Source organism: Natrix helvetica (genome assembly GCF_964273705.1).
Source record: "Natrix helvetica genome assembly, chromosome: 5".
Classification (NCBI taxonomy): domain Eukaryota; kingdom Metazoa; phylum Chordata; class Lepidosauria; order Squamata; family Natricidae; genus Natrix; species Natrix helvetica.
In genome coordinates this window covers 146842956-146858981 of record NC_138551.1, presented here as the reverse complement: position 1 = coordinate 146858981, position 16026 = coordinate 146842956, and the positions used below count along the sequence as shown (strand labels likewise).

The window sequence follows — 16026 nt, the reverse complement described above, 5'->3', positions numbered from 1 at the left end:
ATCTATATGGAGCTTTATGGAGCTTTAAATAAACTCCAACGAGACTTAATGTTCGTCTGTCTGTGACTCATGAAACAGTTACTTTGGCTCTGCACCCTGGATTACAGCTGTTCTGAACTTTATCCTCTGGAGGCCCAGCTGCTAGAGATCCCACCTCCTATTGTAAGTCCTTCCTGCTTCCCCTTATTTAAAGAAGGCATGGGGGAAATTAGAAGTCCTCATTTGAATCCTTAGACCTTCTAAAGTTTGTGTTTATCTCAGGTGCTCCCTCTCTTCAAGCCATGCCTGTGGACTTTAACGGTACCTGGAATCTTGTCCGGTCTGAGAATTTCGAAGGCTATATGTTAGCTTTAGGCAAGTACAGAATTTTACCATTCCTTGGTTGAACTCTTCTCTCCTTTTTCTTCTTCCCCCGAGATGCTTATTTGGTGACTGCACCCCTTCCTTTTATACCAGAGACAAAGCTATGCCTGTGAATCTTTGTTTTTGTTTTCCTGCTAGGTGGTTAATTTGTATTTGTATTTATTAGTTTGTCAGACACGTACAAGATAGGTATAAATATAAACCTGAGATATAAAGGAAAGAAATGAATACAAATGGATGGGGACAGTAGGACAGGTGGTTAATTTGTATTTTTTATTTATTTGTCAAATACGTACAAGATAGGTATAAATATAAACCTGGGATATAAAGGAAAGAAATGAATACAGATAGATGGGGACAGTAGGACAGGTGGTTAATTTGTATTTTTATTTATTAGTTTGTCAAACACATACAAGCTAGCAGGTATAAATATAAACATGGATAAATATGAAAGAAATGAATACAAATAGGACAGGCACATAGGCACACTGGTAAGTTTATGCATGCCCCCTTTTAAATTACAGGGTTAAATTTAAATTACAAGATTTAACCCAGAATTTGCACTGTTTTTTTTCTTTTATTTGGTTGGCACAGATGTAGGCAAGGAGCAAAATATTTGTTCTTTATGTTTTGAGCATTGCCTCCGATTCATTTTCAAATGCTTAAATAGTTTAGCCTTAGACACGATTTCTTGTGGTTGCCCATGGCTAAATTCCCCATATTACCCCATATTTAAACTGGCTTGTTGAATAAACCGTACTGGTCTTTTTGCATTCTTGTGTCGAGCCATGAATAAGGGTTAATCATGTTACATTCAGTAGAACTGTAGAAACCTGGGTAAAATATGCAAATTGATTGAAAATAGGTTTTTTTTTTTTTTAGTAATGACATAAACTCTACAAATAAGAACAGGGATATTTAAATAAAGATAGTTTTGGTAATAAAGGAAAAAGCTTGAGAAGCACTGGTCTTAACCCATAGGCAAACTGTACTAGAACATTTAACAAAGGTTAACTTGATTTATCTTGGTTTATTCAATGTACTGTAAGGTTCCAGCAGTTTCCCCGAGCCACTGAAATGGCAAAGAGAGTCAAGACGAGGCTTGCAAAAAGTATCAGCTTTTATTTATGGCCATAGCAAAAGCTGGGTGACAAAACTATACCCCCCCCCCCAAATACATACAAATGCATGTAAGGAATAGCCACACCCTGCAAGAGAGGCTCAGAAAATATACATTTTAGGCAGATAGAAAGAGAAAGAAAATATACATTTTAAGAGAAAGAAAATATACATTTTAGGCAAAATATACATTTTAAGAGAAAATATACATTTTAAGAGAAAGAAAGTATACATTTTAGGCAGATAGAAAGAAAGTTTATCCAATCGGTGACAAAGATTTGTTACCATCTTTAAAGCGTCCTTTTGTTCACGCTCCTGTCTCTGTCTACCTTATCTGGGGAGGATTCCTATAACCTTGTGTAGGGGCTGGCAGCCCCCCCTTTGCCAAGTTGTTTTTCGACAGAATGCTTTAAGGATTTATGAGCCAGGAAAACTCCCTAGTTTGGTTCCTTTACCTAGGGGGCCTCATATTCCCTTGTAACAATCTCTTCTATGTTTTCAAGAACGTGCCTAGCTTTGAAGGCAAGAATAGAAGCAAGACGCAGCAGTGAGATAACATTTGCAGTAATGCCATCCAGTATTAAGGTTACAATTTGCTAGGCTAGAAAACAACTAATTTCTGACAGAATACAACACAACACAACAACACAACACCACAACACAACACCACAACACCACAACACAACACAACACAACACAAGAGTTGGAAGGGACCTTGGAGGTCTTCTAGTCCAACCCCCTGCCTAGGCAGGAAACCCTATACCGTTTCAGACAAATAGCTATCCAACATCTTCCTAAAGACTTCCAGTGTTGGGGCATTCACTTCTGGAGGCAACTTCTGTTCCACTGATTAATTGTTCTAACTGTCAGGAAGTTTCTCCTCAGTTCTAAGTTGCTTCTCTCCTTGATTAGTTTCCATCCATTGCTTCTTGTTCTACCCTCAGGTGCAATAGTATAAGCAGAATTATACAATAATATAATTGTATAATGCAATTATACAATAATATAAGCAGAAGCCAATAACAAAGCTTAATTCTTAATGATTTCTAGCAGTATATCGCATCAGAAGCAAACAGCAAATATTGGTTTAATTTGTAACTATTATATAGTAACATAAAACAATTCATAATAAAAGCAAATAGCCAATATTGATTCATATTGATTCATATACTCCTTCAGTACATATATATCCTTATAGACCTAAATTTAGTCCATGTACTTTGCTCTCTGCAAAATTATGCAATAACTTTCCTAGTCTTCCCACTTTTTTCTTTTGTGTGTACAAACTCATTTTCTGGAGTAAGCTCTAATAGGTGCCTTATTTCTGAATTAAACTTTAAATCTGAGGTTTGCAGCAGCCAAAAAGGCCAATGAAATCCTAGGCTGCATTAGAAAGGATCAAGATCACATTAAGTTCTAGTATCACTTTACAAAGCCTTAGTAAGACCACACTTGGAATTCGGAATTCAGTTTTGGCCACCCCAATATAAAAAAGGATGTTAAGACTCTGGAAAGAGCACAGAGAAAGAGCAATAGGAAGGATTAAGGGCGCCTGAGGCTAAAACATATGAAGAATGGTTGCAGGAATTGGGTATGTCTATATTATATTTGAAATGTTATAGGGTCTACTACTTTGGGTTGGACTAGAAGACCTCCAAGGTCCTTTCCAACTCATTCTGCCTGATTTGTATTGAGGCACTGGAATGAAACAAATGCCTAATGTTAACCTGGCTACAATCAAGGAAATTAGCATTCATTTAGCCGGGAAAGCCACTCAATATGTAATGGCTGATGGTTTAACCTCCCACGTGTAACTTTTGTGTCTGGCAAAGGTATAGATTTTGCAACCCGCAAGGTAGCAAACATGTTGAAGCCCCAAAAGGTCATCAAACAGGAAGGGGATTCGTTTACTATCAGGACGACCAGCACTTTTCGAAACTATTTTGTCGAGTTCAAAATTGGAGAGGAGTTTGATGAAGATAACAAAGGACTGGACAACCGAAAATGCAGAGTAAGTAACCCATCCAGAACTTTGGTGCGAAACTTTAAATGAACAGCTTTGGCCGTAAGCGTTGACTGGACATATTTTTAAATGTTTCCATGTGCATTTCGAAAGCTCTTTTTTTTCCTTGGGGCTTTTGAAAGTAGATATTAACAATGTTTGGTCTGAGTTGTATATGCTGAGACTTGTCAAAATCATAGTAAACATCTATATCAGGTGTGGATTGCTGCCGGCATTATTGCTGGTTCGGTGCACGTGCAATTTTGCCTATAAACGTGGAAATTTGGCACGTATGTTCCTCTTGGCTTCTGGGTGCTCACTAAGAAAGGATTTTTCGAAATGACCACCAGATCATCGATATTCCTTATACAGTATTATACTAACACGTGCCAATGCTAAGGAGTTAGACGTTCTACTCCCCCTCCCCACCTGAAAGGAACTGTTCCAACTGCCAAGTTGCCTCATATGGGTGTGTCCAGTGCATGACTCATCCGGCCTGTGGGCTGGCCTGATCACATGGTTTCGTAGCGAAGCACGGGTATCCAGCCAGTTTTTCATATACTAAACCAAATTATTTTTTTTTTACTTCCTTTAATATATTGATGAGCACATTAATTTGCGTTGCAAAAAGGCTGCAGTTTATTTAAGATTAATAACTGCTTTAATAGGATCAGTTGGTCTTCCCCATGAAGAAGTATGAAATATAAATAAAACTGAAGCCCCTTTTTTCCCTGGATTTTATTTTTAGGGGAAGGAATTGGCTTTGTCCATCTTAGCTTTGACCCAGAGTTCTTAAAGAGTCATTAGCCCAGTAATTGAAAATATGCTGGCAGCTTAAAGTTTTTAAAAGCTTTCATTGGTAGAAAATGTGGACTAAAATGTTATTTTTAGAAATCTGTTTATAATGCCTCTATCCGTGCCATTTAAAATAAACTTAATTTGTTGCACTTTAAAACGAAGCATTAATTTTTCTTTTCTTTTCTTTACAATGCAGAGTGTGGTGTCTTGGGACAATGATAAACTTGTCTGCACCCAGAATGGAGAAAAGAACAACAGAGGGTGGTCGCATTGGATCGAAGGGGACGAACTGTATTTGGTAAGAAATGTTTGGGGTGGATTAACTTGAATTGATCTAGATCATGATAGCCAGCTCTCAGGGACCCCGGGGTTGGGAAAAGATCCAGCCCTCTTAAATATTCCACGCGTGAACCTCATTGAGCTAAAAGCATCTCCATGAAGAAACTACAAGTATTTTTTTTCCCACAAGCTCAGGACACAAAACGTGCATTAATCTAATTTTTTCGCCCAGTTTAACTGTGGCTCCGTTGTCTTAAACCCAAGCAATGGTAACTTGTCCTGTCAATAATGCTTAAACCTAAGGCAAAGGTTCCCCTCGGCCATATGTGCTAGCCATTCCCGACTCTAGGGGGCGGTGCTCATCTCCGTTTCAAAGCCGAAGAGCCAGCACTGTCCGAAGACGTCTCCGTGGTCATGTGGCCGGCATGACTCAATGCCAAAGGCCCACGGAACGCTGTTACCTTCCCACCAAAGATGGTTCCTATTTTCCTACTTGCATTTTTACGTGCTTTCGAACTGGGACAAGTCACGGGAGCTCACTCAGTTATGTGGTGCTAGGGATTTGAACTGCCAAACTGCCAACCTTTCTGATCGACAAGCTCAGTGTCCCATGTGGTCTGAAACCCAAGCAATTGTGGCTTGTTCTGTCAATAATGCTTAAACATAAATTAGCGTAATGAAGCATCTTGCAGACAAATTGTGAACCTATCCCAAGTCATGTAAAATGGAAGCCAGAGGAATGTAAATCAAATGATGTTTCGATGCTAATGTAAGGCTGGGAAATGAGCCTGGGTTTTTGATCCTACTTGGACTTTAGTTAAGCGGGGAGGTGAGCTGGATTGTGGGTTGGACCTGAGATGCCACAACCCATCCTGGCTAAAACTAGCTTGAGGTTGGGTCCCCAGCACTGAGGCCTCAATACTCTCTGGCTGTCTTTCTGCGTAGGAGCTCCGTTGCGAAGGCCAGACAAGCACGCAGGTTTTCAAGCGAGGGTGACACTCAAAACAGGACTCTTCAAAAGATGAGCCGCGCACGGCACCTTCAAGGCAGCATGACGTCTTTTCACTGCAAGTCAACAACGTGGAAACTTCAGTGTTTTCTCCATTTTCTCCTTCTCGGAAATGCTCTTGAGGATTCCTAGAGCAAATAAAGGTGGCGGTTACGAAGTCACTTCATTAAACATATTGGCAATGCAGCTCAGAGTTTTTAGTCTTTATGATGCCACTCGCTTGTCCGAAAATGTCTTTTTTTGGGGGGGAGTGGGGGTGTTTTTACGACTGTCCAGCTGGATCGGATGGGAGAGCCCTGAAGCTGATCCCTTTGTGAGATAAAAACCCAATTATTAAATCCTCACAACACAGAGACAAGTCTGGTTCAGAATTCAAGAAGGTTTATTTACAGAAAAGTAAAAAAGCGTTTGCAAAGACTGCCTCCAAGTCGCTTCCCAAGTGGAACGAGTACTAGGAGATAGCAAAGAGTAGCATTCAAACAATACATTTTATAGACGCTACTCCTAAAAAACTCCTCCCCCCTTCCTGCTCATTCATTTACATCGTTTCTTTCGTCATCCCATATTCTAAACGGTCAACTTGACAATTTCTTGAGAGGCCCCATATCTCTTATTTGACTTTTTTTCTGGTGCTTTTCGTCTGAGCAGATGGCTTCCTATCTAACTTGCTCCTGTACACCGCTTGGAATAACAAAGGTTATTTTGTCCTGTTCACTGAACACATTTGGTGTTTTTAAGAAATGCCCAGTACTTATTACACATTTTAGGCAAGAATATAATAGCTTATACCGTTAACATAGTAAAGGAATACAAAAACAACCTTTTAACATTTTATAAGAGAGTAACTTAATATATTTTCCTTCACCTTCACACCATACATTCAATAAAATACAGTACAATACAATAGCAGAGTTGGAAGGGACCTTGGAGGTCTTCTAGTCCAACCCCCTGCCTAGGCAGGAAACCCTATACCATTTCAGACAAATGGCTATCCAACATCTTCTTAAAGACTTCCAGTGTTGGGGCATTCACAACTTCTGGAGGCAACTTCTGTTCCACTGATTAATTGTTCTAACTGTCAGAAAGTTTCTCCTCAGTTCTAAGTTGCTTCTCTCCTTGATTAATTTCCACCCATTGCTTCTTGTTCTACCCTCAGGTGCCTTGGAAAATAGCTTGACTCCCTCTTCTTTGTGGCAACCCCTGAGATATTGGAACACTGCTATCATGTCTCCCCTAGTCCTTCTTTCTCTTAAGCTAAACATACCCCATTCAGATGGGGGACTGGAGGCTGGATAGGGGACTGGAGACTAAAACATGTGAAGAACGGTTGCAGGAATTGGGTAGGTCTAGCTTGATGCAAAGAAGGACCAGGGGAGACATGATAGCAGTCTTCCAATATCTCAGGGGTTGACCCAAATAACTGGGAGTCAAGCTATTCTTGAAATGTGCCCTTCACCCTGATGGCAAATGAATGATTACATGACACAAGAAGAAATTGGCTGTTTTTTTTAATGCTTTTATTGCTACTTTATATTGGTTTCATTTAACTCTGCCTCGCAAGCTCCATTTAAATTGAACAGGTTTTGATTTTGGCGCCATTTTGGCTCCACTACCCACCCACCCCGCTCCTGGTCCTCCACCTGTTGCCATGGCGCAGGCCCCAACAAGCCCCGCCTACTGCCTCGCGTTACAGTAGGATTCAGCTTGGTTTGAGATTACGGAGAGGAGCGGCCTCTTTGTTTTTCCCTGCCTCCCTCCCTTTCGTTCGCTCTCTCTCTCTCTGTCTTCCCATTGGCTAACCCCCGAACTGATGATAGCTTATTAGTCGACATGGAAGGCCTCTTCCTTACTGCTATTGGTGAAAGCAACCCATCATTCACCAGTGAAAGATGTTCGGGGGAGGGAGTTTCTTTTCCCACCTCATCGCGGACTTTGGACGGCCGCGCACGCGTCCTGGATACTCTCTCTCTCACTCTCTCTCTCGCGCGCGCTCCAACGCAACCGCACGCACGGCGCGAGGGGAGCGCGGGTCACGTGATCCGACGCCAAGATGGCCGCCGCCGCCGCCTTCTTGTTTTGATGAATAATCTCCGTGAGGGGAGGCGGCAGCAGCAGCGGCTGAGGGGAAAGTGGGGCTCCGGCGGTCACGCGTGGGCGGGAGTTGGGAGGCGCGGGGGCTTCAGCCGCTGAGCGTTGCCTCCCCGACCGCCTCATTCGGGCCAGGGGAGTTTGGGGGGGGGTCGTCAGGGCCAAAGGGGGAGAGATCGAGAGAGACGAGTGAGGGGGGGAGTCCGCCCAGCCTGCCCTTCGCAGCGGGGCCTAGTGGTTGAGGGGAAAAAGCGAGGGGGAAGGGGCTCCCTATGGGACCCCCGGGGCCGCTGGCGCATCCACAAGGCTCGGGGGAGAAGCAGCAGCAGCGGAGGGGAGGCCCGAAGCCCAGCGGCTCCCTTGGGACCCCCGACGAGGAGTGAGGTAGCCGGGTGCGCGTGTGGTGTTTCTACAGGTGGGGTCCCTCAGGACAGGTAAGGGCATCAGATGCAGCTAGGGAGGAAGGAGCGCTGGGTGCAAAAGCGAAGGAGGGGAGCCTTCTGAGGGTGGCGGTACCCATAGGACGCTCCCAACCCCTGGATTAGAGTGGGGGAGCAGTTGAGATACCCCAGCTGGGTCTGGAGGAAGAAGAGGTGAAGGGGAGGAGCAACCCGGCTCGGAGGGAGGGCGGTGGATGCAGTTGAGGCGATACGAAGCTGGGAGAGGAAGGACCTAAAGGCAGATCTATCAATTCGGAGTTGGGTAGTAGGTGGGGGGGACGGGACGTGGACGGACGGGGTTGTTTCTTAAACCTCTGACTATGCACTTCTGAGAGCTCCTTAGGGAAAGAGGCAGCCACCAGGACAGGGGTTAACCACCGAAAGCCATTTCTGCTTCTTCCTCCTCCTCCTCCTCCTCCTCCTCCTCCTCCATCCAAGCACCACCCTCAAGGGAAGCAGCGGAGCCCTCCTCCTTCCCCCAAACGCCTTCCACCATTAAGAGGAAAACTATGGAGGAGTTGAGTGCCGATGAGGTAAGTTTTGTATATGTGTGTGTGTGTGTGTTTGTGGGCAGATGATAACTAGGAACGTGTGTTTGTGGGTCTGGTAGAATATAATAGAATTCTTTATTGGCCAAGTGTGATTGGAGACACGAGTTTGTCTTTGGTGCAGATGCTCTCAGTGTACATAAAAAGACAAGATACGTTGGTCAAGAATAATAAGGCACAACGCTTAATAATAGTCATTAGGGTACAAATAAACAATCAGGAAACAACATCAGTAGTAAGGATACAAGTAACAAAGTCACAGGCCAGCTGTTATAAGTGGGAGGGGATGGGGGATAGGAACGATGAGAAGACTAATTGTAACCTTAATGCAGCCTTACTGAATAGTTTGACAGTGGTGAGGGAATTATTGTACTGGTGGTTTGCATACAGACCTTTTAGGCACAAGAGTTGGGTAGCAGAAATGAAGATTGGGTACACTGGGATGAAGTTGGTGGGGTTGTTTGTTTCATTTTTTTGTTTTATTTATTTAGTTTGTCAAACATGTATGAGGAAACAAGTATAAGTATGAACATAACATAGGGACATATAAAGTATAAATAGGTATAAGTATATACATAATAAATGAGTACAAATAAATGGGGGCAGTAGGACAGGGACGGTAGGCATGCTGGTGTGCTTATACACGCCACCCTTACAGACCTCTTAGGAATGGAGTGATGTCCACAGTAGACAGTTTAAGGTGAAAGTTTGGGGTGGTGGTGTAAAATTTGGGTCCTAATTCCTTCTTTTTTTGTATCTGCTCACTCATAATTGAGAGTTTACAATTTATTTCTGTTCAAAAACCAGGTTTGACAGTAACCAGGATTTTTTTTTAAAGGCAGGTATTTTCAGGGTTTTCCATTGCTATTTTAAAGGTGGATTTTTTGGGATAGGACAAAAATTTCAGGGAGCTTAGAAGGCTCTGGAATCCCCCCCCCCCCCCCCATTTATGGCCTGTTGTAAATCTTTGTAACTTTTGAGAGTCCCAGTCTGAGCTGACAGCCAGGAAGGTAGCAGGGTGTGTAGTTCCATTAACAGGTCTGCATATGTGAAGATATTACATTAACTTTTTTTTCAGATGAAGAACTTAAATACTTCCATGTGACATGTTATTTATTATATGACTAGGAGGTTGTTGGTAATTAAGATGGTGAGGTGTTCTTGAGAGTATTTCCTGTCTTAAAGGATGTCCTATATTTTACTCAGGCTTAGTATGTTGTGTTCAGCAGAAAAAAATATTTTAAAATGATTGCACCTATGCAGGGAAGGCAGTATGTTGTAGCACATCATGTTTTCTTCATTTCTCTTCATTCTAGTCCTAATCTTTTCTTCCCCTATTCTATAGTGGAAATGTGTATGTTGCCAATTAGAACAGATGTTGAAAATCTTATCTATAAAATATTTAGGTCTAATTGATCATCTGTGGCACATTTTTAATACATGTGTATTTCTGGTTGATGTAGCAGCCTAACATAAGACAAGGTGAAGAGCATACCAAAATTCTACTTTACCTGTTCTAAGTAGGGAGACTTTCCTCATATGAATAAACTATCATATGTAGCTTTCATCTTAATAAGTCTGATAACAGTGCCGGGTAAATACCTAAAACAATTTAAAACTAGAATTCATCCTTTCAGAAAGAAAAAGCACAGTACTGAAATATTTGATAAAATCAGAATCAAACAGAGGTATAACAAGTGTAAAGACGTGTGAGTAAATTCTGTGGCTTAGGAAAGCCTTCTTTAACTTGATTCCTATAAGATAAACTGGAATTAAGCTTCCATAATTCCCAGCCAAAAGGCATTTGGATGAAGAAAGGTGACTTAGGAATTGTGATCAAAGATGTATTTTTTTTTCAAAGGGTGAAAAATCTTGGATGCATAGAAAACATGCTTCACTAGACCAGATCACAGGCAGCAACCTTTACCTTTGATGGCAGGATTGGCCTATAACCATGAACTATAATGGCTTCCAAGCTCTATGGTGTCTAAGTCCAGTTCAAACTATGATTTGAAGGCAATCCAGTTTAAATACAGGTAGTCGTCCACTTACAGCAGTTTGTTTAGTGACTGAAGTTACATCACCACTAAAAAAGTGACTTATGACCATTTTTCACACTTATAGCCATTACAGCATCCCCATGGTCATGTGATCAAAATTGGAAATTGACTCATATTTATGACGGTTGCAGTGTCCCAGCTGGTCACCTTTTGCAACCTTCTGAGCAAAGTCAATGGGGAAGCCAAATTCACTTAACAACCATGTTACTATTTCAAAAAGTGCAAAGAGAGGCCTTAGCAAATGTCTCACATAGTCATAGGAGTTTTGGGCTCGATTGTGTTCATACGTCAAGGACCAACTACTAATCCTGGTATACCCAACCTTTTGGGGGAAACTCTGGACAGGGAAATTATGAAAAGGTACGGGACTGGATAGCTGGAAAAAAAATAGTGTTAGTTTGTGGCATATTCCTATAAACCCTGGTATCCAAATTTCTAATCAAGCTGTATTTCGTGAGCACTTAACTCTGTGTGTGTGGTTAAATGGAACAGTTTACAGCAAGTTTACCTACATATTGTGTATTTGCTGATGGTTTAACCTAATTAGCAAGGAAAAGATCTATGCTCAGCTACAGAAGCAAAAATCCAGGAGCAATTTCGGAATATTGAGTGTCCTGTTTTGAAAATAGTATCACACTTAGGCTGGGAATGCAGTGATTAATGGGAAGCAAGTGTGTTATGGCTAAGTGATTCCCACCCAACTACTCTGTAAACTAAGCAGTGTGAAGTCTATGGGTGTACCTACTCATGCAGGACAGGAGCCAATCAATCAGAAAGCAATCAGAATAGAGCTGGAAGGGACCTTGGAGGCCTTCTAGTCCAACCGCCTGCTCGGGCAGGAGACCCTGTACCATTTCAGACAGGTGGCTGTCCAGTCTTCTTAAAAGCCTCCAGTGATGAAGCACCCACAACTTCTGAAGGCAAAATCTTCCACTGGCTAATTGTCCTCTCTGTTAAGAAGTGTCTCCTTAATTCCAGGTTGCTTCTCTTCTTGATTAGTTTCCATGTCAAACCTTCTTGACCACCAGTTTAAAAAAGGCTACTGAAACCAGCTAAAACCCATCCGCAATTGTTTAGACACAATTACCAACACCTCATTTACTGGAGGTCAATTTGCCATAAACAGAGATCTGAATTTGTCTTTACATTTTATCAGCACTCTAGTTGGCCTTCTGGCTGGAGAGATGCAGTGGGGATCTATTCCAAGCGCTCTCAAGGTTGTTCGTTACGCGTCTTGGTTTTGCAGGAGGGAATTTTTTTTTTCCAGCTACCTAACAGAGATTCCTTGGGAAGATCCTCCAAAAAGTAGATTAGGTACCCTGAAGCAAGGATTATTTCTATTTGGGACACTGTGCCCTGATGTAGAAGGTGCTTAAGAATGCTTTGTTTCCAAATACAAGATTGGCCATGGAATTACAGATGCCGCACAGGGGCATATTTACAATATCTGAGTGATGGAATTCCTGACCAACGAGCAGGAACTACCACACGATTACATCGTGGTGACTTTAGGGAACCTCCCTCAGGTGAAAGAGACAGGAATATCATAGGGGGAGAGGAAGTAAGTAAACAGGAAGGGATCTGTGCTGTGTGTTCAATCTGGAAATGATTGGTGCTCCTGGCCATTGTGGTCAGTTTCAAAAGATCACTTTTAGTTTTCTTTCTGCCCCCCTCTTCTCTCCAATATGCTGGGTTGTATCATCTTTCTATTGGGGGAGATCAGGTTGCAACAACAGGCATCTTTATGCAAAGTCATTTCCACAGCTTCCAAAACCATCAAGATGACGTGGTGGCTGCTGGATGAAGGTAATAATTTACCAAGCATTTGCTGTTGCAATAAGAACCTATCAGCTGCACACGAGGCCCATTGCCAAATTCTTGCTCTCTGCTGTAGGCAGGCAAGGCAAGTCTTCCCCCGGAGACATGGAAGAGGAAAAAGATGGGATCGCTGGTACATCCTGATTGGAATTAGAATAGCAGGTTGGTTGGGGTGGTGGTGGTTTCTAACTCAGGCGAAAGACCTATAACCGAATCTCAGGTTGGCCTATTTAAATAAGGTGGCTTGTATTATTTTTTCCTCTGTGGCATGCTTTGTGAGGAGACACAGTGGGCTCAGTGGCTAAGACACTAAGCTTGTCGATCAGAAACGTCTGCAGTTCGAATCCCCAGCGCTGCGTAACGGAGTGAGCTCCCGTTATTTGTCCCAGCTTCTGCCAACCTAGCAGTTTGAAAGCACGTAAAAAATGCAAGTAGAAAAAATCGGGGCCACCTTTGGTGGGAAGGTAACAGCATTTCGTGCACCTTCAGCATTTAGTCATGTCAGCCACATGACCACGGAGACGTCTTCGGACAGCGCTGGCTCTTCGGCTTTGAAACGGAGATGAGCACCGCCCCCTAGAAACGGGAACGACTAGAATGTATGTACGAGGGGAACCTTTACCTTATGCTTTGTGCTAAACCATAATGCATTTTATGGGCAGCCTATTTATGTTTGAATAGGGCCTGCAAGCAAACCACAGTTTGCCTTTTTGATTTCTATCGCTGTCCATCTCACTTTTATGACACTCTAGATAGCCACCGGAGAGAAAGCTAGTTTATTGCTGGCTAATTGACTGCAGCCTCAAAATCTCAACAGTGGGAGAAAGCATCCTGGGGGCGAACAGGAAGCCAAGGGAACAAAGAGGCTGGGGAGGAATGGAATGAGAAGGGCGCATTGTTATGCCAGGCCCTTGAGAAGGGGAGGGAAACACTTTCTCTTGCAGTCCCTCTTTTAGCGTGGCACATTTGTTCGGAGTATATTGGGAAGCTTGGATAGAAAGCCTAGTTTAATTACACTGTTTGATTTACAATTCTTTCCTGGGTGTAGAGAACTCGAATCTTGAGGGGTCCTTGGTGCTCTCTGAGCTGGCTTGTTTTCTTGGAGATGTTTCATTACCCCAACTAGAGTGCAAACGTTACATAGTTAGGATCATGAAACATCTGCAAGAAAACAAGTTCAGAGAGCACCAAGGACCCCTCATGTCAACCCTGAGTTATATCTTCCTTCCTTCCTTCCTTCCTTCCTTCCTTCCTTCCTTCCTTCCTTCCTTCCTTCCTTCCTTCCTCCCTCCCTCCCTCCCTCCCTCCCTCCCTCCCTCCCTCCCTCCTTTCTTTCTTTCTTTCTTTCTTTCTTTCTTTCTTTCTTTCTTTCTTGGGCTGATGATGTTACCTAGTTAGGGTCATGAAACATCTGCAAGAAACCAACCAAGCTCAGAGCACCAAGGACCCTTCATATCAACCCTTCTTCCCTCTCTCCCTCCCTCCCTCCCTCCCTTCCTTCTTGCCCTGATGACGTTACCTAGTTAGGGTCATGAAACATCTGCAAGAAACCAACCAAGCTCAGAGCACCAAGGACCCTTCATATCAACCCTTCTTCCCTCTCTCCCTCCCTCCCTCCCTGCCCTGATGATGTTACCTAGTTAGGGTCATGAAACATCTGCAAGAAACCAACCAAGCTCAGAGCACCAAGGACCCTTCATATCAACCCTTCTTCCCTCTCTCCCTCCCTCCCTCCCTCCCTCCCTCCCTCCCTCCCTCCCTTCCTTCTTGCCCTGATGACGTTACCTAGTTAGGGTCATGAAACATCTGCAAGAAACCAAGCCAGCTCAGAGAGCACCAAAGACCCCCTCGTGTCAACCCTGAGCTACAAATATCCTCCTTAATCGGAACTTGCATTTTTTGATATGACCTGGAGGTTTGGAGATTCAGTATTTTCTTTTCTAGTGGGAAAACTGGATCAAACCAGTCCGGCTTTCACAATCCTTCAGGATACCTGAAACTTCACGGGGGAGAGCCTTGTTGCTCTGTGCAAATCAGCCACATGTTGGCAAATGTGCACAACGCCTGTTGTTAAATACAACAACATCTGTCATATCTCCCCCCCTTCCCCCCCCCATCCATCTGTGCTGTCTGTGTAATGGCTTTTTGAGTGACCAGTCTAGTTTTTATGATAAGGTCAATCACCCTGGGAGCCTTTCAGGTGAGAAAGAGAAGGCATGTTTTAAATAATAAATAAGAGCAGCTAATTAAGATGACTGGGTAAAAGAATAAGCTGAGGCTTAGTCATTTCAGTCATGATGCCTCTGCTTGTAGGTGGAACAATAAGCACCTTTCCCCGCCATGATTGGACAGGTCTCACCTCATTACTTCCTGTGGGTGAGCCCTGAGCGCTTCCCGCCCATCTTTATATTGTGTCACCAATTGTTTCTAAATCGTCCAATGATCCCAGAAGAGGGGTTTGTGGCATGGAAAAACGGAAGTCATTGTTGTGGCCTGCCAGCGGCCAGAGGAACTGGTAGCAGAGTCGGACAGTGAGGAGGTTGGGGAGAAACATAGGCCAGTCCTGAGGGCTGAGGAAAGGTCAGACAAGGGCTCTGGTCAGAGGCAGAGAGGGAGATAGGCAGCAGTGAGGCAGAGGAACAGCTGGAGCCTCTTCCCAGTGTGCGCATTCGCAGAGCTGCCAGAAGACAAGAACAACTAAGAAAGCAGGGTTGATTTAGGAATAAAGCCACACCTTGGAGGTGATTGGCCCCTCCCATAGGAAACAAAAGAGGAGCGAAGGGGGAGGGGGCTTTTACAGGAAACAATTCGTTACTTCGGTCATTTCGAGAGTGGAAAGTTCTGTTTGTGACTATAAGAGACTCTGTGCCAAATTTTGCCATGCCTTGCGTTTGGAAACTAGTTATTTGGCAGCCTGCCAAGCGAGATAAGGTTCGTGTGGATGAACATCCCTCTGAAAGACTGTTTGCTAAGCCTTGCTGACTGTGAATGAAAGGAATTCACAGTCGTGTAAATAAAAGGAGTTTTGCTGGGACCAAGACTCCGCTTCTGGCTTTTTAAGGAAGCCTGGGTCAGAAGATCATTGAACAAAGATCAAAGAAACCGTTTAAATTTGGATGCTACTTGGAACCCTGACACCTTTTACGTGGAAGTGCTTCAGAATTAGGGTAGATGGCGTTTTGGGGTAGTAGCATATAGTTTCTGATTGGCGGGTTCCCTAACAGTGCCCAGCTTTAAAAATTTAAATTTCAACTTTTACTTCAAGCCAGTGGGGAGGTCTCAGATTTAATCCTTGGCAATCTCTTGAAAGGAGCCCTGATCTGAATTTTAATCCTTGAGGGCTCTTCCTTGAGTTAGATGAATGATGGTCTTACTCCTATAGAAGCAATACCCCTCGTTGCTATTTCTTTTTGGTTGACTCTTACTTTGTATGTAAACGCCTGAGGCTTCCAAGTTGAGCTGAAGAAACACCGACCCAAATTCTGAAGAAAGTTTGAGTTCT

General features: G+C 43.3%; 2 protein-coding genes across 4 annotated transcripts in view; both read left to right on the top strand.

The window, feature by feature from the left end:
• The first annotated feature begins 186 nt into the window (after positions 1-186).
• RBP7 (retinol binding protein 7) lies at positions 187-5765 on the top strand. Its single transcript, XM_081955522.1, has 4 exons — positions 187-354; positions 3315-3493; positions 4479-4580; positions 5507-5765. The coding sequence occupies exons 1-4, from the start codon at positions 282-284 to the stop codon at positions 5555-5557; spliced, it is 405 nt and encodes a 134-aa protein (XP_081811648.1). The 5' UTR covers positions 187-281; the 3' UTR covers positions 5558-5765.
• A 2080-nt stretch (positions 5766-7845) lies between these two features.
• UBE4B (ubiquitination factor E4B) overlaps positions 7846-16026 on the top strand; it is a 61282-nt gene continuing 53101 nt past the window's right edge. Inside the window, exon 1 of one of the 3 annotated variants that reach the window (XM_081955499.1) lies at positions 7846-8631. In XM_081955499.1, coding sequence (XP_081811625.1) covers positions 8608-8631 — 24 coding nt within the window. In that variant the 5' untranslated portion in view covers positions 7846-8607. The remainder of the gene's footprint in view (positions 8632-16026) is intronic. The other 2 variants (XM_081955498.1, XM_081955497.1) reach the window with 2 other exon arrangements.

Coding starts and splice junctions, on each gene's coding strand:
- RBP7 (XM_081955522.1), top strand. CDS start 282: ATGCCTGTGGACTTTAACGGTACCTGGAATCTTGTCCGGTCTGAGAAT. Junction 355..3,314: donor AGGCTATATGTTAGCTTTAG/GCAAGTACAGAA, acceptor TGTCTGGCAAAG/GTATAGATTTTGCAACCCGC. Junction 3,494..4,478: donor TGGACAACCGAAAATGCAGA/GTAAGTAACCCA, acceptor TTTACAATGCAG/AGTGTGGTGTCTTGGGACAA.